The sequence below is a fragment of the Colossoma macropomum genome, unplaced genomic scaffold (genome assembly GCF_904425465.1).
Source record: "Colossoma macropomum unplaced genomic scaffold, Colossoma_macropomum, whole genome shotgun sequence".
In the NCBI taxonomy this organism is placed as follows: Eukaryota; Metazoa; Chordata; class Actinopteri; order Characiformes; family Serrasalmidae; genus Colossoma; species Colossoma macropomum.
This window is the reverse complement of record NW_023494800.1, coordinates 12,393,946-12,418,201: the sequence shown is the minus strand read 5'-3', so window position 1 is coordinate 12,418,201 and position 24,256 is coordinate 12,393,946. Positions and strand designations below refer to the sequence as shown.

General features: G+C 38.5%; 1 protein-coding gene across 2 annotated transcripts; it reads left to right on the top strand.

The window, feature by feature from the left end:
• Positions 1 to 8,979: 8,979 nt before the first annotated feature.
• odf2a (outer dense fiber of sperm tails 2a) lies at positions 8,980 to 24,221 on the top strand. 2 transcript variants are annotated; one of them, XM_036588868.1, is made up of 19 exons: positions 8,980 to 9,108; positions 10,627 to 10,743; positions 10,901 to 11,005; positions 11,133 to 11,306; positions 13,166 to 13,353; positions 13,987 to 14,119; positions 15,467 to 15,598; positions 15,700 to 15,774; positions 15,893 to 15,964; positions 16,055 to 16,171; positions 16,295 to 16,480; positions 16,631 to 16,740; positions 16,855 to 16,990; positions 18,656 to 18,766; positions 19,955 to 20,218; positions 20,775 to 20,875; positions 21,072 to 21,234; positions 21,429 to 21,554; positions 22,526 to 24,221. In XM_036588868.1, the coding sequence occupies exons 1-19, from the start codon at positions 9,106 to 9,108 to the stop codon at positions 22,697 to 22,699; spliced, it is 2,487 nt and encodes an 828-aa protein (XP_036444761.1). In that variant the 5' UTR covers positions 8,980 to 9,105; the 3' UTR covers positions 22,700 to 24,221. The 2 variants fall into 2 exon arrangements, with proteins under 2 accessions (XP_036444761.1, XP_036444760.1); XM_036588867.1 differs by having other exon boundaries at positions 13,987 to 14,125.
• Positions 24,222 to 24,256: the final 35 nt, after the last annotated feature.

The window sequence follows — 24,256 nt, the reverse complement described above, 5'->3', positions numbered from 1 at the left end:
ATTGGCAATATGCAAAAACATAAAGCTAATAGGATAACAGGGTAAATATATACAAAATCATCATTTACAGGCTACTTTCTATTGGGAGGTAGCTGTCCCAAACCCTAACCCCTAAATTTTAACCTGTAAAAATAATATATAGATTTTGTTTTCATTTAAACTTAACTTATGAATTTAATAAAAATTTAAATAAATAAATGCTGACCCATATTTTCATGTCACAACCTAAACACGAAGAGTTTATCTTATTTTTACCCACATTGCATTTTACAGCTGGAAGTGAGACTGCGTCCCTGCTACGTGGTGGGCACTTAGATCCCATTATTTGAAATAAATGTGTCCCAAAGTCTGAAAATCAGTGTACATTAAAAATTGTCATTATAGAAACACATATTTTCTGCAGTTATGTAAATGTTTTTGTGTTTTACTAAAAAAATATATGATTTTATATGTATAAGACTGTTCAAACTATGTCTGCTAGTTATGTATTGGCTAGTGTTTTTGAGTTATGCTAAAAATTAGTTAAAATTGTCACTACCGAAACAGTCATTACTGAAACATTTGCTAAGTTTTGGAAGTTTTGGTAGTGACAAAATCAATTAGTCCAAAGTCCAAGTCAGTTAAAAGCCCAGAATGTGTTTTCAACTCTGCCTTTGATTCAGTTTGGTAGAATGAATAATATGTACTATATATGCATTCTTATATATACTGTTTATGTATCATTGGGCTGCACTCGACCAGACCACTGAATCTCAGATCACTTCTAGTGTTTATCACACAGTGCATCAGAGATTTGAATGGCCACAGTGGTATTAAGAGGGATTACTTAGACAGGGCAGCAGGTACTGCCAGGCCATTAGTCGCTCTTTGTGCAGGAAAAAAAAAAAAGCTTTGTTAAAAAAAAAAAAGGAAAAAGATTCTGCGGGGAACATTACAATCTCCTCTTTTCTGTTGCCTGGCAACCCTAGCAGCTCCTATAGTGCCACCACCCCTCCTACCCCACCACATACGCACACTCACACACCTCCCTGATCCTCTCTTCCACTGGGGCACTCCTCTACAAATACATCAGTTTAAGATGCCATGTCTATTCTCAGGGGATAGGACCGGATCCACAGCACACACAGGCGCGTTCCTCATTGGACAGAACACTATAACCACACCTGCTGCCCCCCCTCGCCACATCAGCCGCTGTTTCGTCACAGGACAGAGCCACACCTTTCATTGGATGGTACAGAGACTCACCCTTGGTGGTACCACTTTGATTGGTAGGTGATGGTTTGTTGGCTGTGAGTGGAATGTTAACAAGTATGCTGGTGCCACCTTCTGCCCAAACTCCTTATTACATCGTGAAATATATTCTCTGTGGTAATATGTAGACATACTGCCATCTATAAGAATGGACAAAAGTACATTGCAGTGGTAAAGTAGTTGAATCAGCCATCTAGAAGCCTGAATTTTGTTGCTATTGACCATTTTTATAGGTTACAGTATGCTATACAGAGTCAGAAACCACGTCTAGAGGTCACGCAATGCAAGTGTGTGATGCTTTAGGCCTGCAGTATGCACAATGCTAAAGTGTGACTATAAGCTTTTATTACTGGTTTTATTACCTTCATTTTTAAGACTGTAAGATATGAGTTTTTCACCCATATCTACATAACTTACGATTTTGGATAATGTCTTTTCAGTTCAATTCATCGGACATTGTCACAAAGCATCTTTTCACAAAGCACGTCTTCGGTATACAAGCCCATTTCCAAAAAGGTTAGGTCAGTAGGAAAAATGTAAATAAAAAACAGACAGCAATGATCTGCACTTGCAGACCTTCAATTTTGACTTTTATTCAGTTGAAAACAAAAGTACAAAGACAACACATTTAATGCTTAAATAATTTATTGTTTTTTTATTTATTTATTGTAATTTGATGCCTGTAAAGTGTTCCAAAAAAGTTGGGACAGGAGCATGTTCACCACTTTGCATTTCAGTTACCCACGCCATTGGTACTAACACATCCCTGTACCTTGACAGATTCTGGCTTTTAAACTTTTTGTAGGTAACAATTGGCGTGGTCCTTTTCTTCTTTGGTCCAGAGAAGACAACGTCCATTATTTCCAAAAACAATTTGAAAGGTGGACTAATCAGACCACAGCACCGATTCCACTTTGCATCTTTCCATCTCAGATGAGCTTTAGCCCAGAGAAGTTGGCAGCGTTTCTGAATGTTCATGTTCATATGTCTTCCACTTTGCATTTCCAAAGTATTTCCAAAGTCATGTGGCTATATTCATTATAGAAGCATGTCGTTTTTCTCTGAATCCTCAGGATTATAGAGGGTGAAATACCTTGCAAATGCTCACTGAGGAACATTATTTCTGAATTATGGATGCATTTTTTGGCTAAATGGCGAGCCTTGACTATCCTTTCTCCTAAAAGACTCTACTTTTCCTGGATGCTTTTTTATGCACAAGCATCACCTGTTGCATCTTCTGGTTAAGATGTTTTCTGTTCATAATGTTTCTTGTCTTAAATTGCCCCTGTCCTAATTTTTTTGGAACTTGCTGCAGGTCTCATGAAGAGCATGCATTTGCAAAAAAGATCAGAAGGTAAAGCATTAAAAATCTCACCTTTGTTTTCATTTGAACAAAATTCAAATTAAGTTTACAAATCACTGCTTTCTGTTTTTGTATTGGCATTTTACCTACCATCTCAATGTTTTGGGAATTGGGTTTGTATAATTTTAATATGAAAAGAGATTGTATGGCTGCAAGAAGGGTGAGAACTTTGGACTGGAGTGATGAAGATAAGATTGAGAAACATGGAGAAGATAGGGAGGATGTGGGGTGCAATAAGTATGTCATAGGAAACTGAAAATATATTTATAGAACGTCATATAGGAGTTATGAACTAACTGATGTTTGGAAGGAGGACCATGCCTGATGTACCTCCTCCAAAGCATCATTTATTTCGTAACTCTATATCAGGTTTGTGGTTGTTACCAAATCACTTACAGTCATTACTGAATAGTAGGTCTGAGGATTCAAACTGTATAACATCAAGAAATTAAAATATTCAGTGAGAATTAAAGTGTTTGTGCGTTTGTGTGGATTAGACACGCTCACCTTTTCTCTGGCCCGAGCATGATTGGTGTTCCGTGCTGCGATCATTGACAGCTGCCTTTGGATCCACAGCAGCTCCGTCTGAGACTGCCTCAGCAGCTCCTCCACATCAGGCTTCTGACCCCGCATCTCCTACAGTCCACACACATACATGTACATGCACACAAGACCAAAAAAGCCATTTCTCAAAACATAGGCCATGCATATGCATCCAGATCTGTATGAATCCATGCCTATATGCATCTACCAGACCCAAAAAAACTTTCCCCCTTGTTGACAACTTACTCCAAACCCTGCAGTCAACTCAAGGAGGAGCCTTCAGTCTGCTTGTGTGCTGTCAGATAGCATGTGCAGTTCCGTCTCCCCATGCTGGATCTGAGCCCCCCACCCACTGAGCTGCAAAGACTAATATTGTCCCGGCAGTGGCAGGCAGAGGAGGACTCAGGATTATCAATATGTGTGTTCTCTGCTCAGTTATGTAAGAGTCGACACGGGATTACTTGTCAGAACATACCAGTGACAAGGAAAGCCAACTGACGGGACATCAATTCAGCGTAATCGATACAATTCCACAAAATCTCACTCCAAAGCCAGACAGTAATACAATGTACCATTTTCTTATATGACTCAAAGAAATGTGACTGGCAGGGAAATTCAAGACAGTCATCCAAGCCCGAGGCAGATACAATATAATACATGTTACTATTTATAGGCAAAGCTGCAGATTGATGCAGTGGATTACCTGTGATTGCATAGTGCGCGTTTAAGTAAATGGCACCACTCATATCACCTGTTCCACATTTCACTGCAATACTGGACTGTGTAGAAATCCTTAATAGTTTCATAATGTCTTTGTGAAGTCATACTGAGCATGTTTATTCCTACTGACTTGACCCTTCCCTTTCTGTTTTTTCATTCTATTTGAATTATGACTCGGAATTGTTCACCCGTTTGTCTGCTGTTGATTGTAAAGAGCTGTTGTAAATAAAAGACAAAACATGGCCAAAACCTGCTAAACATCATTTACTCAGAGAGAGAGAGAGAGAGAGAGCGAGAGAGAGAGAAAGACAGACAAAAAGAGGGGGCCACAAGGTTCTTGTGAGTCACATTAGGCTAGAACCTCTCTTGGCTTACCTGGACCAACCCTTAAATTCACACACGTTTTACATCCTAATACTTCTGATTCAGTTACTAAGTGGAAATCAAACTAGAAGAGTTATTCTCATCCAGTTTTGGTAATGAAGAATGGTATTCTGGAGCTGCCAGCAGGTTCTGACCATATAAGGGGTTTAAGGGGAATTCCACAATTTTTTCCAAATTTCATCATAGTTCAATCATTAAGATGTAAACAAAGTCATTCAGAGTGGTTTGATGCGAAATGGTTCTTTATAGAAAAACATACCCACTCAGATTTCTTCACTCTTTAATAGTGGTGATAGGAACCAGGGGTCACAGGGGTCATTTTGCTGTTCAGATTGGCCAGTGAACTCACATGTGGTTTCTGAGTTTTATATGTAATGCTGATGATGGTAAAATAGTGGTAAATCTGAAAAAAAAACAAGTTTTATTTGAGGCGATTCTGCTTCACAACCTTCAAACCTTCCAATCCAAGTACCTCTCTGCTACAAATTAAAAAAATACATTTTAGGCCAAATATTTTTGAAACTCAGGCTTCAGGCAGCATATTTGAAACCTTTTCATGTAGTAACTTTCTACATGGAGTTTTTAGAGGCATTAAACTCTTCAGACATCTGGTTCCTATCACCACCACTGTGAACAATCTTAAATTGCAAAGTTTCTCTAGATAGGAGCATTTCACACCAAACCAATGAGTTGGTGGAATTCCCCTTTAAGAAATCACAGATGACATCCTAGACACTGTTGTGCTGTAACCTGTATGTTGACCCACATAGTACAGGCTGCACATGTCTGTTCTGATCTGCCCAGTTAAAGATGCACTTGGGAGAATCCTGCAGTAATAATCAAATGAGTTTTTATTAATGACTATTAGTTAGAAGTATTACAATGCCACTTTATGGAGACTCTGTACATATTCACAAAAACAAAATCCTCAATTTGTGATCATGAAAATTCATCACAAAAAGAGAAAATCCTCACAAATATGGTGCATATGCTTTCTGCATAAATCCATGCCAAGATCAATATTGCGCTGTGCAGTTCTCCTCATTCTTGATTATATTATTTTTACAGCCAATAACAAATACCTGACATGGAAAGACAAGGAAATGTTAGAAAAAAGGCTAAATGGCACTTAAGCCATATAGAAATTATTTGCATGAAAAATGTAGGTTTACCAGTTCTCCCTGTCTGCTCAAAAACACGTAAACATTTGTGTAATATCCATGCTAAGACTATAATTTTGTCCATATTTTGCTCACAAACTGTTACAGTTGTGTATTGTCACTATCATAACAAAACCTTGTATCTCAAAAAAACCTTAATGTACATTATGGTGGGACTTTATTCTAAGCAGTTTCTATTGGTTCACACTCTTTTTCATACCCTAATCTTAAAAACCAGGCATTTATCCTTTCAGCTTACCTGAGAAATGTGGCAGGGTTCTCTCTTTTACCTTCGTCTCTTCTCATTCAGAAGTTTTCTTTAATCCAGCTCCTCCTCAAAGAGCGAGGAGTGTGGAGAGGAAGAGGAGCTGTTAAAGGAGGTGCTGGTACAGGCCATGACTGAGATTTTCACCTCAAAGTAGTCAGGTGCAGCAAGGGGGGAGAGAGAGCTGCCTCCCGGGCTGATCGCACTCCGCTTGGTGAGCTTCTGTGAAGACTGCAGCTGAAAAATTTCTACACACACGCACACACACATACACACACACACATACCAGAAACAGTGTGCATGTACATCTTGATCTCTCTCTCTCTCCTCACGAGGCACTGCTTGCTGTGTGGCCATATGGCAGAGCGCAGCAGAGGAGATGGACAGAGATAAAACAAAAACAGAAAGAGAAAAATGAGAAAAACCTTGGCTAGGCCTTTACAAACTAGATGACCTCTATGGTGGTACATGCTCAATGCAAAAAAGAGAAACAACTGAAAACTTTCATCAATGTGTCTTACTTTCAAAGGTACATGGGATGTATGTGGTGTGTCTGGCATGGATTGGGTCTAATTTAAGCACAGACCTTCCCTGCTGTTCCTAGGAGGCTGTTTATTAATAGCTTATTACTATTAATAGCCCACCTTGATTATGGAAAACATATAACAAGTATGTGATAAGATTAAAAACAGCCTTCATGTAAAAGAAAATGAACTGGTGATATTCTGTTTCCCTCCCTCCTGGCACATAAGGACCACATTTGCACAGATTTTCCTCTTGTGCATGCCAAAGCAGTAAACCAACTGTCCACATTTCTCAGTCAAATCACATTTTTATACCAAAATCATTACAGTTCAAAGTATAGGCCTGAAAAAAGTAACCTAACTCACTCAATGAATTGAGAGAAAAGGGAACAAAACACAATGTTTAATACTTCAGTCTAAATAATATACTCTAAGCATACTCTAATCCACATAAAGGATTTGTTGGTGCCTTCTGTCCCTGAGTTAAAAATACGTTATGGCGGGTCAGTTAATGTGGTAGCAGGGCATAGGCTTAAAGATGGCTGGTTTTTTTTTATAAGTAAAGAATTCTCAGATGTGCCCAATATGTGATGTGTTAAAAAGTAACTGTTGACATTACAAAAAGAGAAATGTATTCAAGACTGTCAGAGTGTCAGTGAAGAAGTGTGTCTGTGTAGAATAGAACACACCTGAAACTGAATCTTAAATCAATTCATTGTCCCCTTCAGAGGAGCGGCCAAGGGGTGGGCAAGGGTCACCAGTACCATTTTAGGATGAAGCACGGCCAGCCTTGTGTCACCCCAGTTGTAGAAAGTGAGATCATTCATCAGCCATCATCACTAAAGCATCTGTTATTATACAGTGAAACTCTGCTACAGGGCAGTTACCAATCAGTTATAAGAGTCTGATGATGCTATATAATAATTAGCGTATCTTGCTATGATGGGTTAATTTGCTGGCCAAACAGTCGAGTGAATGTGCGCTGGGTCCCTTCGGCAGTGCTGTTCTGTGAGCTACATTATGAAGTAGGCTACGTGATGGTCAGATAAAATTAGTCAACTATAATTGTTTATCATACTCATGATTTCTTCTTCACAGTTGAATATATGCATGTGTTGTACATTATACAATGCTGTCGTTGTCTGATCATTAGACTCATTCATAACTTGTAGCTAGGGCAGCCTAAATGAATACCTTTTGTGGTCTGCCTATATAAAATATTTTTCTTAATGTTATTCACTGAAAAAATGTGATTTAATTAAATTCACTTGATTTAAATGTATAATTTCCTCATGAATGACAAAGATATGTTACATCAACACTGTTTTGTCTTTCAGGTTACTTTTGGCAGTAACTGGACTGATGTAAGAAAAAGGTTATTCCTTTGGAAATGATGAACAAAAATAATTAACTTTTTAACCAAGCAACTTTGTAACCAACACATAACTTTTTATATAATTTTAATACAGTAACACTGTTTATTTTTTCTTTTATAATCTCTGGGTCTTATCTGCCACCCTGTTCTAAAAGTTCTAGCTATGCCAGACTACTAATTATTTGTAAGGGTATCTCAGTACTGAAGTTAACTCAGGGCACTCAAATTTTCAGCCCCTCTCAGCACAACTCAAAATGAAGAGGTAATACATTACATCACTATTTATCAGCAGTTTTTAGGGATATTCTTGGTGTTTTTAAATGTTTAAATTTGTAAATGTGTAACATGTTGTTGATCAGCTGATGGACATTTGCCGTACAGTTTCCAGTTGGCTCCAGCTGGTTAGCCAGCAAGTGTTTATAAAGGAACAACCAAAACAGGGCTAAGAAAAGAATTAACTTAATAAACAATCAAAAACTATGATAGAACACATTTAGGTGTACAAGTGCAGTGTTTCCAGCCTTTGTATTTGTTTAAAGTTGTGTTGACATACTATGTTACTTGTTATACAAGAACCATGAATAATGGCTTGGCATTAGGACTAATTTACATTTATGGATGTATTTCATTTTTTGATAGGATTATAATAAGGTTAATAAAATATTACTGCTTTACTTTATCTTTATAAATACTATTTAAACCCGCGAACATTTTTCAGGTGCAGAAAATATCAGAATGAATATGATCAATAACATATCTGGCCAAGTCCTCGTAAAACAGTTTTACATAATACAAATGGCTTTGTTAAATAATGGCTTATTGGGTAGCAGCTGTGTAATATTTTAAATGTCACTTCCTTTAATTTAGTTACTATAATTTTATGGGTCAAAGTCCAACTTTGCTTCTAATTCAGATCTTTCAGTATTGTTTCCTCGAATAAATATGACACAGATAACAGTAACTTCGTCTCTGAAATGAAGTTGTGCTGTGAGCAGTAGGTTTTCTCAGTCTAGGTTTCAGGGATGGTTCTACTTTTGCTCAGAAGCAAAGGCAGCAATTCGACTGAAAGTTCAACTAATTTCCTGCTGTCCAGCTTGTGAAAGGCACGGGTGATAAATGTCCTGCTGTCTGGTTTGTCAAAAAAGGACATGCAGAACAAACACACGCAGGCTTGTGGCGATAAGTCCCTTTAACACGCTGCTGTTAGTGTCCTTGCCAACCTGTAGCTTGGCTCCACTGTTAGGCTTCGTTTCCATGGACACCGTTACTCCGGTCTACGTAAAATGGAAGCGAACACAGGGCTAAGACGCTTCCACCAACCACAACACGGTAAGGCCGTTAAACGCTTTTGAATCAGCCAATCAGGAGAGAGAAAGAGTGTGCCCAGCGGAAGAAAGCCTTTCCAAGATTCTGGGTTGTTAAGAGAAAGAATTAGCCAGCGAGCTAACCGAACTAACAGACAGATTACTCTTAAACGATATAACTGCACGTTTCGGATTTTGAATGTTTATTTTTTTCGGATGGTAAGAAAGTCTTCTCCCTTCCTCGCACACGGAGCAGTTACGCTGCCAAGCCGGTTAGAAAGAAATAACTCGTGACATTAGTTAGCTAGGGTTACTTAAGCTAGCTAAAATAGATTAAGTTACTTAACCTAGTATTTATAGTGAGGATAGGTCGCGAATATAACCATTCGACTATTGACTTTTTATTTTGTCTTGGCTTTGTTTAGTTTTGCAGCTTTGTATTGTATATGTAATGGAGTCAGCTGACGTGCCAACCAGCTGGTAAGCTAGCTAACTATATTGTTAACGTTACGTTTGTCCTGGCCAAAAGATAGTCCAGTGATGGTAACTAGGCTTGGAACAACATACGCGTGCATTTCTCGGCTCTCAAGTGTACAACGGTGTCATCTTGGTGCCAGTGTAGTTTCACTGAAGCTTGTTAAGGATAGCTCAGAGGGGCTTGGTTAATGTTGGTGTTCTGCAACATGACCTCAGAGTGTTTGACAAGTAAACTGATACACCAGGAACACGTTTCCTGAACTATAATCAAAGATACAGTCCCCACTGTGAGTCTGCTTGGAGTTTGAAGGTCTATGTCATACAGGGAAGACAACAAACTGTAAGAGTGATTTTCAGTCCTGGTTCTGTAGTAGGTTTCCCTGCTCCATCACAACCTGTTCAAACTAGAAGGGGCTTGTTGGAGGGCTAATGAATTGAATCAGATGTGTTGGAGTAGTTTAGGAGGACTCCAGGAGCAAAGCTGAGAAGCACTATAAGCAGTCTTCAGATTGTTAGATCATTTTAAGGAGGTGGTGGTTATGATCTGTAGGTACACATAAATGGTCAACAAGTGAACAAGTCAAAAACAAAGTTGCTAAGTATGTAAACAAAGTCAGATTGGTTTGGTGTGCATTGCAGAGAAGCTTACCAACTCAGATTTCTTTTCAGTGGTAGTGATAGGAACCAGTGGTCACAATGTCAACAACATAAATATAGCCATTTTATTCACTATCCAAAACCACCGGTGAACCAGCACGTCTTCTGAGTTTTTAAATGTAATGTTGAGAATGATGAAATAGTGGTAAATCAGAAAAAGTAAAACAACATCAGGCATCACGCAGTGTATTCATAACCATTTGTGTGATGAATTTTATAAAGGGAGCTTTTAGAGGCATTAAACTCTTGGGATGTAAGGTTCCTATCATCAACATTTCACATCAAACCACTCTGAATGAGTTTATTTACATCTTAATCATTTATTTATTGATGGAATTTCTCTTTAATAATTTACTTTTGTAGATATCTCATCCTACACTGTGATTTAATTCTAATAATATTATTTCAAAGGGGATAGAAAGGGAGATGGTAGTCTTACAAAGAAGATGATCTTTCAGTTCTTTTGACTGGTATTCCTTTAGATGCCCCTTCAAGTCAATCCTTGTCTATTAGATGTTACGCTACCTGTCTGTATGTCATGTGCTCACATATCTCTTTGCATAATCCAAGGTAGTTTGTGTCAATGTATTTTGTTTTTTCCAGAAAAAAGCGATGAAAACCAGCTCCTCCCCACCGCTACATGTGCATGTGAATGACAGTACACCCGTGCATGTGCATGTAAAGAAGGGCACAAAGAACAGCCCCACAAAGGCAGCCCAGGTTCGACACGCTTCCTGGCTTATATACATTTTGAAAACGATGACCAGTGTTAATGTTCTGTGGTGTCCTGTGATAGCCCTGTACACAATAATGTTGAAAAGTGACGTACAATCATTTCAGGAGGGCTGCCACAAATTGTTAGCATTTCACATTCCAGGCCAAAACAAAAGTCGGCTTACGCCCAACTGCTAAAGTTAAGACGAGGGTGCCATGGATTCCTCCAGGGAGAGTCTCAACACGAGAGGCATCGTACAAGTGGGAGGTTAGTTAAGCAAAAACAAAAGACTCTTAACATTTATGTAGATTTATTCAAGATATCACATTTTTTTTGTCTTGTGCAAGGGGAGAAAGACATCTTTATTAATCTCAAATTTGAATGAATCTTATAGGGCCCCACCCATCGCTTGGAGATCACCCCTCTGCCTGAGGCAGGACCTGCTCAGACAGCTCTCCGGATGGAGGACCTCTCCACTGATGAAGAGGAGGCATTGCATGGACGAATCAACCAGTACGAGAGGAAGATCGACAGCTTGATGACAGAGGTCAGCTCGCTGAAGAATGAGGTAAGGAGACAGACTGCAAAAACAAAGTGAATCAGAGAATAGGATCACATTGGGAACCGTCACTGTACTGTGCATCCAGAACAGGTAGAGGTGGGCAATGTGGCAAAAATAGCATGTGATACTTGAAGACATTTTCATGGAATACTTGTCATGATATATGATTTTTCTGAGGTTAGATAAGTATAATAAGATCAGTCGACCACACACAATCACCAGTAGTGCCATATTTTTTACAATTCTGCTAAAAACTGTGTACAATTAGCAGAGGCCGGTATGGCCAAAAATGTAGTGTATCATAGTAGAATTAAAACTTTTGATAGTTTTAGTGTTTCAGTATGTATCATGGTATATCCTTTTAATAAAACCATTTTAGATACTTTTTGCAGGTTAACAGTGGCTCATTATTCTGGGTTGTCCCTTTTACTGTTTTTAACAACCAAACTAAATCTGAAAAACATTGTGCAGAATAGTAAAAACAAAATTGAACAGTATACGCTGACCAGAGACACTCATTGTTCATTTTAACTGCTCCACTGCAATGTAGGTGCGCTTTGTAGTTCCACAATTACGTACTGTAGTCTGCTGGTTTCTTTTTCTTTTTGTTAGTCCCCTTTTATCGAGCTCTTCAATGGTTGGGACCCCCACAGGAACACCACAGAACAGGTATTATTTAGGCAGTGGACCATTCTCAGCACTGCAGTGACACTGACATGGTGGTGGTATATTATTGTGTGTTGTGCTGGTACAAGTGGATCAGACACAGCAGTGCTGCTGGAGTGTTTAAACACTTCAGTGTCACTGCTGGACGGAGAATAGTCCACTAACTAGAGGATGACCAACACAAACTGTTCAGCAACAGATGAGTTACTGTCTCTGCCGTAACATCTACAAGGTGGACCAGCAACGTAGGAGTGTCTAATAGGGTGAACAGTGAGTGAACACAGTGTTTAAAACTGCACCACCACCACATCAGTGTCACTGCACTTTTCCACCTTAGATGGAACCACAGTTCGATAAGAAGCAAACTTTAATATATTGAAATATATTACAGAAGAATGCTCGAAAAGTGCAAGTGGAGATGCTAAAAACTGACCTGAGGTTAATGACTTTAAGATGGGGTCACAAATGTATGGGAGAACTGTGCCACAACAGATATTTACATTTTATGAGCTAGAAGATAAATAAATGAAATTCATCTGGACATCATCCTTGAATATGCAATAGGTCAGGCCCACATTAATTCTCCTTCGCAATTTTCAGGCCCTACAGCACTGCATTTAAAAACAGCAAAGACTGTATCATTCAGCACCACATCTTGTGGAGCCCCTGGGCATTAGAGCTATAGTGCCTTGTCCCCATGAAACTACTGGTAATAACCTAAGACCGTTTGATGAAAGGGCCTCGGTGTTGCTAAAGACCTATTCTATACATTCTTTACAAAATATGTAAACAGAAACAGAGTTAAGTCCTCAGTTAAGATCTCATCGAGATTGGTCACGTATGCCAATGAGAGGGCATCAGCTCGCTTGTGAAGTTCACTGTAAGATGCCAAAATGATCTTGGCTGTGTTTTACCCTCATAGACATCACTGTCCACAAAATTTACGCAATGATGATGTTATTTGGATATTTCTGGTTGGATTATCAGGCTGACTGTTGTGTGTGTGTGAATAGATTTAAGGTAAACCGAATGTTTAAAAAAGTGATAGAGATTAAAATGATTGTTTAAAATGAAATATTGTAAAGTGTGCACTTTTTTTAGAGCAACCTTTTGGTGGACCTGTACAGTCACCCAGGTTACCCATATAGTAGATCCAGCCATGGCATCACTGGTAGATGTTTTACTGTCTGTCTTTGCAGGTAGAGTTACGTAAGAAGGAACAGTTGCTGGAGCGTCAGTCAGAAAGGCTGAGCGCCTCACAGCGCGTTATTGCTGAGCAGGAGGAGGAGCTTGCTGAGGTTGCCAAGGAGCTGGAGATCACAGAGCGGGAGAACAATCTCCTCCGAGAGTCCATGGAGAAAATGCTGGAGGAAAATGATTATGGGAGGTGGGAAGCTTATTTGGTTGGAATGATAGAAATGATTTATTTCTGCACAAGATGTCCAAAAGTGTCCAGACACCCTAATTCAGATTAGTGAATTTGGCTGTTTTAAGGTACACTCTTTACTGACACAGACATTCAGTTGTGGACACAAACACACAGCTTGTATATTCTTTATAGAAAAGCATTGCCAGTAGAATGAGATTCTCTGAAGCAGCACATGAGCTTAAGGTCACCGTGCCCCATTAATGCCATGTGTCAGCCAGAGGGGCGCTGGGCTGTGGAGCAGTGGAAATGTGTTCTCTGGAGTAATGGAGCATCATCCAGTATCTTTAGGATGAGTTAGAGTGCTGTTTGTGATCCAGAACTAATCATCCAACATCAGTACCTATCCTAACTAATGCTTATAGCTGAATACAGTCACATTCTCACAGCAATGTTCCAGGGTTGCAGAAGAGTAGAGGCAGTTACTGGATAAACTCCCTATTAATACCCTTGATTTCAGAAGAAACACTGGATGAGCAGGTGTTTAAAAACTTTTGGAAATATAATGTATATGAAGATTGTCCTCTAAACTGACTGTAAGGGACTTGTAAACAGTTATAGTGGCATACTTTTACTCCATGTCTCTATGGTCAGGTTGGAAAGGGAGAGCCTGCAGCTGGAGAAGGATGTGCTCCTGAAGAAGCTGCTGGAGGCAGAGCTGGACAGCAATGCAGCCGCCAAGCAGGTGTCTGCCCTGCGTGATACGGTCAGCAGGATGTCCAGGAGTGTGAGTGTGAGGGCAAATAATTTCTACATTATCAGAATATAATGGGTTAAAAAACAGGGATATTCACTGCAGTTTTTATGGGAAAGACATTTATCAAAAGGTGTAATGTAATATTTATAATATGAGAACATACTCTATTATTGGCTTGCTTCATGGATATGTGCACTATGTTGCTAGATATTATTACGCTCAATAAAATTAAAAAGTAATTTACTATTATTACATAATCATTTGATTGCAATTATTTTAGCTGACTGCAATTATTTTCCACAGTCATAATCATATCAAAACAAGCAGAGTGTGAAATGGATGCATTTTCTTCAGCTGGCTTGAGGCAAAACAAAAGAAAATGGGAAACGCATTCACATTGAATAACACTCTTTTTAGGGGAATGTTTTTCTTTTTCTTTTTGTTTAGCTAATGCCGTTTTTTTGCATGTGCGCTTGCTGAATGTGTGATTTGGCTCATTGTGGACGGGTTTGTGTAACCATAGACACTTGTGATTGTGTCTGTGCACAGTGTTGCATATTTTTATTTAATATCAGTACAACCTACCGTTAGCTACAATTAAACCAGCTATGAAGCAATAATGGCTGATCAGCCGACTTACCTGCTTTAGGCTTACAGTTCAATAGTTACATAATTGACAAAAACTATGCATTTGTTAATCATTATTTTTACTTATATGGCAGTTAATTGTCAGCTAAAATATCACAATTACAACTGGCCTTAAAGTAATAATGTGATAATTAAGCAATAGAACATGAGAAGGAGTGCATAATTGCTTGTAAAATAGTAATAAAATTGTGACTGTGGTTCAGTCAGTTCTGCATTATAATGAAGAAAGTAAAGCAAAGAAGCCCCAAACGTTCAAATCAAAGGTGCTTTAATATTGCCAAAGAAAATTACACATAGAGCCATAAAGCAATTGCAAGTCAGATTTTTCAGTACTTCAGTATTTGCCAGATTAACGTGAGTGCTTTGTTCTGGTCAATTTGTAAAGCATTTCTCAGCCCATCTTGTTTGCTAAAATGTATTCTGTTCATATCTGGCTAAATCCATTTTATTTAGTTGTTCCGTTGTCACAGCTGCTGACCTAAAAGCTTGTTTACAGGCAACAACAGGTTCGGAATTCAACGTAATTTAATTTAATATAATGTTAAAATTGTCCTATAGAGGTTTTTAATGTATCTATTTTATGCTTTTGTTTGAGCTAATGAAGAAAGTTAGATGCTGTTAGCATAAATATTTCTCAACACTTTAATGGAAAATATTTTACACGTTGCATGTACAGAATCTTTAAGCAAGGATGCCATCTATAGATCCTTTATGTATGTATGTGTACAGGAGAAAAGGATGTCAGGGTCGGACTCCTCACTCCTGGCCCGGCAGAAAGATCTCCTACTGCAGAAGTTGGAGACGTTTGAGAGCACTAACCGAACACTTCGTCGTCTTTTGAGGGAGCAGCATGGGCGTGAGGTACCTTATTTCGTCCAGCAGGAGGCAGCCTTTTCTTAGCAAAGAAGAATTTGCGTTTCATTGCGGTCATTATGTTGCTCACCGTAATTTTCATCTGACAGATGGACTCACTTCAACTGTTGGAGCAGAAAGATTCTCTCCTAAAGAAGCTCACTGAGGTTGAAGCAGAGAACTCGGTATGTCTCTGTGTTTTTTTATAGAAATATACATCAGTACCAGTATGCTTATGGCATCTTTACTCCATAACACCAAAATCTAGCCAGGTTAAACACTTATAACATCTCTCTCCTGTAGCATCTTCAAATGAAGCTTCAGGACAAAGATAAAGAAGTCAATCAACTGACCTCCCTTTTAGAGAATGAAAAGGTAATCTGACAACATGCTATTTCCAGCACATTCATAGATACAGATAAATTGATAATGTTCCTTATTGTGAATTCACACTTCCTGTGACAGGAGAATTCAAAGACCACGAGTGAGCTTTCCAAAGTCCTAGAGTCAACCCGAGCTCATCTGCAGGGCCAGCTACGCAACAAAGAAGCAGAGAATAACCGTCTTGCAGTACAGATTAGGGTACTGTATATGTAGTCCCCTTTTTAATAGTACATCATTTGCTAATTATGTTTTTTTCCATTTTTCAAAAACATGTATAGTGCAGTGCATCTCTTGAACTAGTAACAGATGCTTTTGTTTTAGAATTTGGAGCGAGCAGCAAATCAGCAGAAGGGGGAGCTGGAGCACCTGCAGGAGCAGTTGAAGGAGCTAAAACAGCAGGCAGAGGTGGATAAGGAGGCCTTGAAGAAAGCCACACGGGCCCAAAAACAGAGAGCAGAGCGCAGCGAAGACACTGCGGGACAGCTCAGCGCCCAGCTAGCGGAGATGGTGAGTGAGCCAAAAGCTTCTGAGATGTAATTCATGTAGAATTAATTTTAAGGATAAGAATGGGTAATTTTGAATGTATTTTAGAGCTAATTTTTGGGTATTGATGAAAATAGCTTAAGTTTAACTTTCTCCTTCATAATTGACCTGCAGGAATCTCAGCTGGCAGATGCTGTTTCAGCTGCAGAGAACTGGAGCAGTCGCCATGCAAAAGAGCTGAAGGATAAAGGACAACTAGAGATAGAGATCACACTCCTGAACAAGTGAGCGCTATTTTTTATAATAGCTAATAGTTCATTAAAACCCAACATACTGTTGAAACAATCTAATTTCACGTTGCGAACACGCTTATAAGTATTCCATACACGTTCTTTCAGCCGAATCACAGACCTGACTGAGCAGTTGCACTCACAGGAGGAGAAGGCACGTGCTGAGAGAGATGGACTTTTAGACCGCTTGCACAGCCTGACTACAGAGAGCACTACAGTTAGACTGGAGAACCAGAGCCTAAAGGTGGGGCTGATAATGTCTACTCCTATAATAAAAAGAACTTAAACGTAATTCCAATAATTTGTCTAAAGTTCTGCATAATTCGATCACTGATCTGTAGTCGTCAGGGTGATTTGATGTGAAATTGTGTGCTGTAGAGAAACTTACTGACTTGGATTTCTTTGTGGTGGTGGTGATAAAAGCCAAGACTCACAGTGTCTTCATTGTGTCTTTACGTTTTGATATGTGATGTTGATTGTGGTAAATCTAAAAAATACATTTTGTTTAGGGACTGCTTTGCCTTACAACCCTGCATGTACCTCTGCGTCAGGAATGGATTTAAAAATCAGATGATCTCAAAACTATTGTGAAACATTGTCTCAGGCAGTGTATTAATAATCGTTTCATGTATGAGGTGTTAGATGGATGGATGGATGGATGGATGGAAAGAAAGAAAGAAAGAAAGAACTTTATTGATCCCAAAGGGAAATTGCAGTGTTTCAGTAGCAAGACATATAGTTGCACATAAACTTACATATACTATGCAGAAAATAAAAACTAGAAATAAAAAGACATAAGTTAAAGTATAAGAGAGTAGAAATAAAGGTATATCTATTTGCATATTTACATAGCATAAGAGACAATAAGAAAGATCTCACATGGCGCTCTTGAACACAGCACAGCTGTAACAGTCGGCCTCTGAATGTGCTTCTCTGTCTATCCAGTGTAGCATGCAGGGGTTGTGAGGTGTTGTCCAAGTTGGCTAACAGCTTGTTGAGCGTCCCTTGTTCTGCCACAACCTCCAAAAAGTCCTGCTTGATGCTAAATGAATGCTTTGGACATATGTCTGTCACGATCATGAAATTTTAGCTGATGAATAATTGTCATGTAAATAATTGCAATTGACATTTTAATTGTGTTTCCTTGTTTATTGTTTGCAACTAGTAAAATGCAAGCCTAAAGTGGCCAGATTGGCTGATTGTCCACCTATTTACTAGCAAATACTTGTAGCTAGCTAGTAAGTAGGTTGTAGCTAACACAGGTTCCATTGTCAAATTAATACTACTGCAAACACACACAAATGTCTACAGTTACACAGAATTATGTGTGTATGAGTCAAGCGAAGCTACATATTCTTCATGAAAGAGTAGAATTAGCAACACAGCTAACAAATAAACATTACTCAGCACTGCTCCCTGCATGTTAGAGCAATCTTTTGTTTACATTTATTTGCCTGTCAGTTCACATTTTGTTTGTTGCAACGTTACATTACTGTTTAATTTAACGACTATGTAAAATGATTAGAGTCAGCTTAAATAGTTATGATCATCTCAAGTAGTTGCAGTTGCAATTGCGATTAGGCAATTATGTAATAATTGTTACAGGCCTATTTGGATGTCTGGTTTCTATCACAGCTGCAGTGAATAATTTGGACCATGTAGAGCATTTCGCATCAAACCACTCAAAATCACCATATTTACATCATAACTATTTAATTACGTCGGAATTTTGAAAAATGAGCGGAAATACCCTTTAAGTGTATTGTAGCCTAAAACTAGGCTGAATGTTTGTTCTGGAAGCCAACCCACCAGTTAAATTACCAGTGTCAGAGCCAGGTGGCTGTTGCATTTGATTGATTTGATGGTACACCTTCTTTAACATACCCTCATAATTGTGTTGTTTCTCCAGGCCACTCTGTCTGCACTGGAGGAGAAGCTGTCCTTATCTCGATCTGAGGTGGATCAGGTCAAAGCCTCAGTGAAGCAGTATGAAAGCTTAGTGGAGAGTTACAAAGTCCAGGTCTGCTCATCATGCTGATGCATACTCATATGCACATATTCACACATGTAGGGCCAGATTCATAAAAAGCAGTGCCAGAACAAATAGCAAACAAATGGTGGTAACACATTTGCTCATTTATAAACAAGAATTACCGGCATGTTATGTGTTACGTGAGGCATGGCCACGCAATTCTCATTTAAAAGTGGCAGTATTGATTCATAACACTACACAGTCCTGCAACGAAGAATGCTTGAACCATTCTGACAGTAATTTTCCTGGTAAGAAGTCAATGTGAATTAAATTGTATTTTCTACAACATGTTTGGTCCCACATGCAACACACTGTACACACTCAGCTGAAAAAAAAACTAATGTATTCAGACATGTTTTGATCTGTTTGAAAATAGCAACATAGTAAACCTTCCAACTGCTGTTGTGGGAGAAGAAATGACTTACTTGAGACGGATTTCAGATTGACAGATTTTACTGGCACTGTGTTTAAAAGAGCCTGTTATTCCTGCATCAAATTCAGTGTTTGACAAATCCCCCTACTGCGAATGGAAAGTAGGTTTGGAAGTTGAAATCCAAATCAGTGAAGAGTGATTAGAGATTCTAATTATGATTAAGCAGATTAATTGCAAGCAGTTACCTTTTAATTGTATTTTTTAGTTTACAATGGATTCTACAACCAAATTTACATTTTACACATATATAAATGACATATTTACTAGTAGAAATACATTTCTTACAAGTAAAAACTGATTTTTCACTGACTGATCTTTAATATTTGATTTGCACATTTGGAAATCGAATATTAAATATTAAGCACAGTTTGTCTTTGTCAGTACTTTTTCCCTTAAAATTTGTAGCTTCACCTGGTGTAGTTCACATATATATATATATATATATATATATATATATATATATATATATATATATATAGTGTTATAAAACACTAGCGCACTAATCATCACCACGGTGACTATGAATAGCTCTTATTTACCGTATTTACCATTTTTCGTGACAGTGCGCTGTTACTGCTGAGTTTTATGAATCTGGCCTACGATCATAAGATGAACCAATTAATGAGCGCAGTGGCTTTAACAGCACAAGTGTGTTTTTATGATGAAGGCAGAAGGAGCACAGCTTGTGAACTACACACCTAGCCCAAAACATAAGGATTTGTATGTGCATGTGTACGTTTCAGGTGCAGAAGACCCGTGCTGAGGCAGATGAGTACAGTGTGCGTCTGCAGCAGGCTGAGAGGGAGGCGCGAGTGGTGAGAGAAGACCTGGATCAGGAGATTGAGCAGGTCAGGAAGCAGCTTCTGAGTCGCCTAACGGAGCTGGAGCCTCTGCCCGAGGCCCTGAGACGCTCCGAGCTCCAGCTGCAAGAGGCACAGGAGAAGGAGCATGTACAAGAGAGGAAGAGTACTGAGCTCACTACTGCCCTCGCAGACCTACGCATAAAGGTGTGTGTGTGTAATGTTTTTGTACATTTTCATTGTCCTGACTTTGTAGAAAAACAGGGCTAACCTACGAAGTCAACTAGGACAAACATGGTGCATGGTGATGTTAAAAAAATGATTGTTACAAAAAAAATTAATGTTACCAAAAACTGATGGATGATTACGAGCAAACAAGAATTTTGTCTTTAAAATGATATGATCTGATGAGTTGTGCTTAGTATGACCACGGACATGGTATGATAACAAACATGGTTAAAAGGCCAGTTTTGATTTCAGGTTAACTTTAAAACTGACAGGACAAAAACATTTTTTAGGGTTAAAACACACTGAATGACGTTCATAGCCAAGTAGCATAATAAATTTTGTAACCACCTAGTATGCAGTGATGGGATCTTAATAGTGGGATTATATAATCAAAGGTAATTAGCATGAACCTAAACTGCAAACGACGTCTGGTGAGCTACACCCCCAAGTGCTACAGTATTTACATTGTTTAAGTTTATGCACTTTATTTGAGTTTAAGTATAAAGCTGTAAAGTAAAGTACGTTTGTTGTGCAGGTAGAGCAGCAGGGCACCCAGATGGAGATGGCACAGCATAAGAACATGGTGTTACTTGAGGAGAACAAGCAGCTCCAGCACAAGCTGGAGGCCCTCAACAGGTAATTCACCATGACTGATGGGCAGCTCATACAGCAGCAAACACCAAATAAGTTCAAGCGGTATAACAGAGCCATATTTTGAAATAAGTAAGAGGAGTGCAGTAGAATCTCCCCAAAAATTAAGTTGTAACATTTTTTCTGCTTTTTGTGCTTTGGCTCTTTTGAAGCTTTGACTCGATTTTCATTTTTTAAACAGAAAGTTGGAGGAGGTCAACTCACAAAATGGAGATCTCATGCAGGTCATAGCAAAGCGAGAAGAAACTATTCTAAACAACCAGGTGCGTCTAGAGGAGAAGTCACGGGAGTGCACTATTTTGACCCGGCAATTAGAAGAAGCTCTGGAAGATGCTAGACGACAGGTCTGTATGTTTGGAATATACAGGACTTCTTCTTAACCTTTAGGGTTCCTTTGGCTGTATAACCTCAAGTTATTCATAATCTATTTGTTTGGCTGGCAGAATGACTTCCTCAGAGTGGTTGCTAGAATTGTGAACCTGTTAGTTTATTGAAAAGTCTCTTTCACATTATTTATGTCTAATATGACTTTTAACAGATGTCCCATACCAGGGAACGTGCTGCTTCTAAAGAACGTGCCACTCAGTCCAAGGTGGTAGACCTGGAGACACAGCTGAGTAGGACCACCTCAGAGCTCAACCAGCTGCGGCGAGCCAAAGAAGAAGTGAGTATATTTCACCACTGCAGTAGCTGGAAGTCTCCAAACAGACAGGGGCATTGTGGGTACCAGCAGCCTCCCACTTTCCCACTTAATTAAACTGTGACCTAGACAACATTTTGATCATGGACATGAGCCTGTAATGTTAGACTACTGACTACAAACTATCCAAATGCTGTTTGACTAATATTCAGTAGTGTTTTATGTGTATCTGAAAAAATATCATTGCTAATGCATCAGTAATTACAGACTTCTTTGGTTGTGGCACTGCCAGTATTCAAACTTAGATGACGGGGCAAAACCTGGGGAAGTCAGTGTAAGGACCACCTGTTTAATTATGTGACTGCAGTGCAGAGTGAACTAGTAAATTTAACACAAACAATCATCATGGCTGAAATAACAAAAGCACAAAAATTCCAAACTCAAATTTTTAGCATGAAAATAATGTTTTAACAACATTTTATGAAGATAACTAAGATAACATTGTATGAAGACAACCATCTCCACATGCTACAATATTTACGTTGTTTAAGTTTCTACACTTTGAGTTTAAGTAAACAGTCTAGTCTTATCTCTCAGTAAAGCACTGTGCAACAAAAACCTCTGATGTATAACATTTAACATACAGAATTTATAGCCACCTGAAATTTTCTTAAGCTGCAATTTTTTTTCATATCAGTCAAGTCCTAGTAGAAATACAAACACATCCTTCTAGCCTAAAATGAAAGTGGCATTGCAACAATATGATCTCTGACTCCTTTTAACTACTTTTTTGTAGCTTGTTATGCATCTTCACAGAATAAATGGTCCACTGTTGGAAACCAAGGCTGTCTCAACTGAAATCAACTTAAGTGGGCATTGTTGAGGGTATTGTTTTGCAGATTTAGCAACAGCAACCAAGCAGGTTGGGATATAACAGTCTGTCCATTGTTATTGAATTGAGTGCATTTGCAAAACTGTACTGTCTGCTCTCTCAGGCAGAGAGGAGGTTCCAGAGCCGTTTGCAGGATGTTAAAGACCGTCTGGAGCAATCAGACAGTACCAACCGCAGTCTGCAGAACTATGTCCAGTTCCTCAAAGCTTCCTATGCCAGTGTGTTTGGAGACTCTGCTCTTACCAGTTCCTCCCTCCGAGCCCACTCACAGATCTGAGAGCTGCATTAGATCTCAGCTGAGGTGATTGAGAACACACACAAGCACATAAGACTGTATACTGCATACACTGTATGTATGACCTGAGTTTACTTTCAAAACTTTATGTGGACACTCATTTTATGTATGTGAGAACCAAAGACTCTATTCTCACTGCTTCCTCTTTATACTACATATGATTCCTTCTAGTATTATCACTGAATAATATGAAGAGGAAAATTAATTTTTAGTCAAGGATAATTTGCTGCTTTACTAATAGTTGGGCATCTTTGAGATAGCTATGCATTTTAACTATATTACTCACTAAATTCAGTAGTTCTGCGCCCCTGCAAAGTACTTAGAGAATAATGTGTAATAATCTATATTACCAATCTGATTTCAGTCCTTTAAATAACAGTTCATGAATACTTTACATTCTAATAACCATTCCAGTATACTGAGAAAAGTCCCATTACATGAACGTTAAATGATACCTCTTTTGTGTCATAGAATTTATAGAGATTAGACCTGAAAGGTGACAAGAAATATTCTATACCTGGATATGGAACTAAACCTAGGGTAATATTTTCCATCAAGCCATTCCATTTTGTATTCATTTGGCCATCGCTGATGTGGTTTATATAACTTTCTTGGTTGCTGTCAGAATAACGTACTGTATTTGAACACAATCTTTGCAATGTGTTCACATGAATTATTTATTTCTGTGAAAGTTTGTAATCTACCTGTCATGACAAAGATCCACTTACAATCTGCAGTTTTATGTTATCATTAGGGGTGGGCATTATGGCAAAAATATAACACAACAATACTTCAGGACATTTTCACAATACACAATGTGTAGCACAATATTTAGTTTTTCTGAGGTTTGATGAGGGGTGCAGTGTTCGTAAATACTGTCAAAAACTGTGAAAGCATTGATTTCTATTGTTTCACATACTGTACTGCACTAAATCCTATTACCCAAGACTATTATTCTGGCTTTTGGTCAGTGTTCTTTACATATGATGATATCCATGTCCATGATGATGCCTAGAAAGCATTTTGTGATGTAAATTTATCACAATATCGATAAATATTGTCATATTGCTCACCCTTCATGGTCATTTAAATCCCATTCTCAGTAATGCTGTATATGAAGGTATTAACTCAGGGTAATACCAGGTTTTGAAGATGTTACCACCTACTTTTAACTGAGGTGATTTTAGTATAACTAGTGGACTGTTCTGGAGGGTTCTGACTGAATTTATCAATGGGTGCTACCGTATTTTGTTTTTGTTTGTTTTTTTTTTACACATTTGACAATGTAAAGTAGCTATTCATAGATATTCTTTCACTGAAGTTACACTTGCACTTTTACTATAGGCTGTTGCAGTTATTTATCTGATGATGTGAAATAACTAAACAATAACTCATACTGTTGTCTGTTCATGTATGAAATAATACATTAGAAGCTGTAATTTGATTTGTGTATTTTATATATATATGAAGTGTATAGATTTTTATTGATGTATATTAAAATAACTTTTTTATGTTTGAACAGAGAAGGTGTGTCTGCGT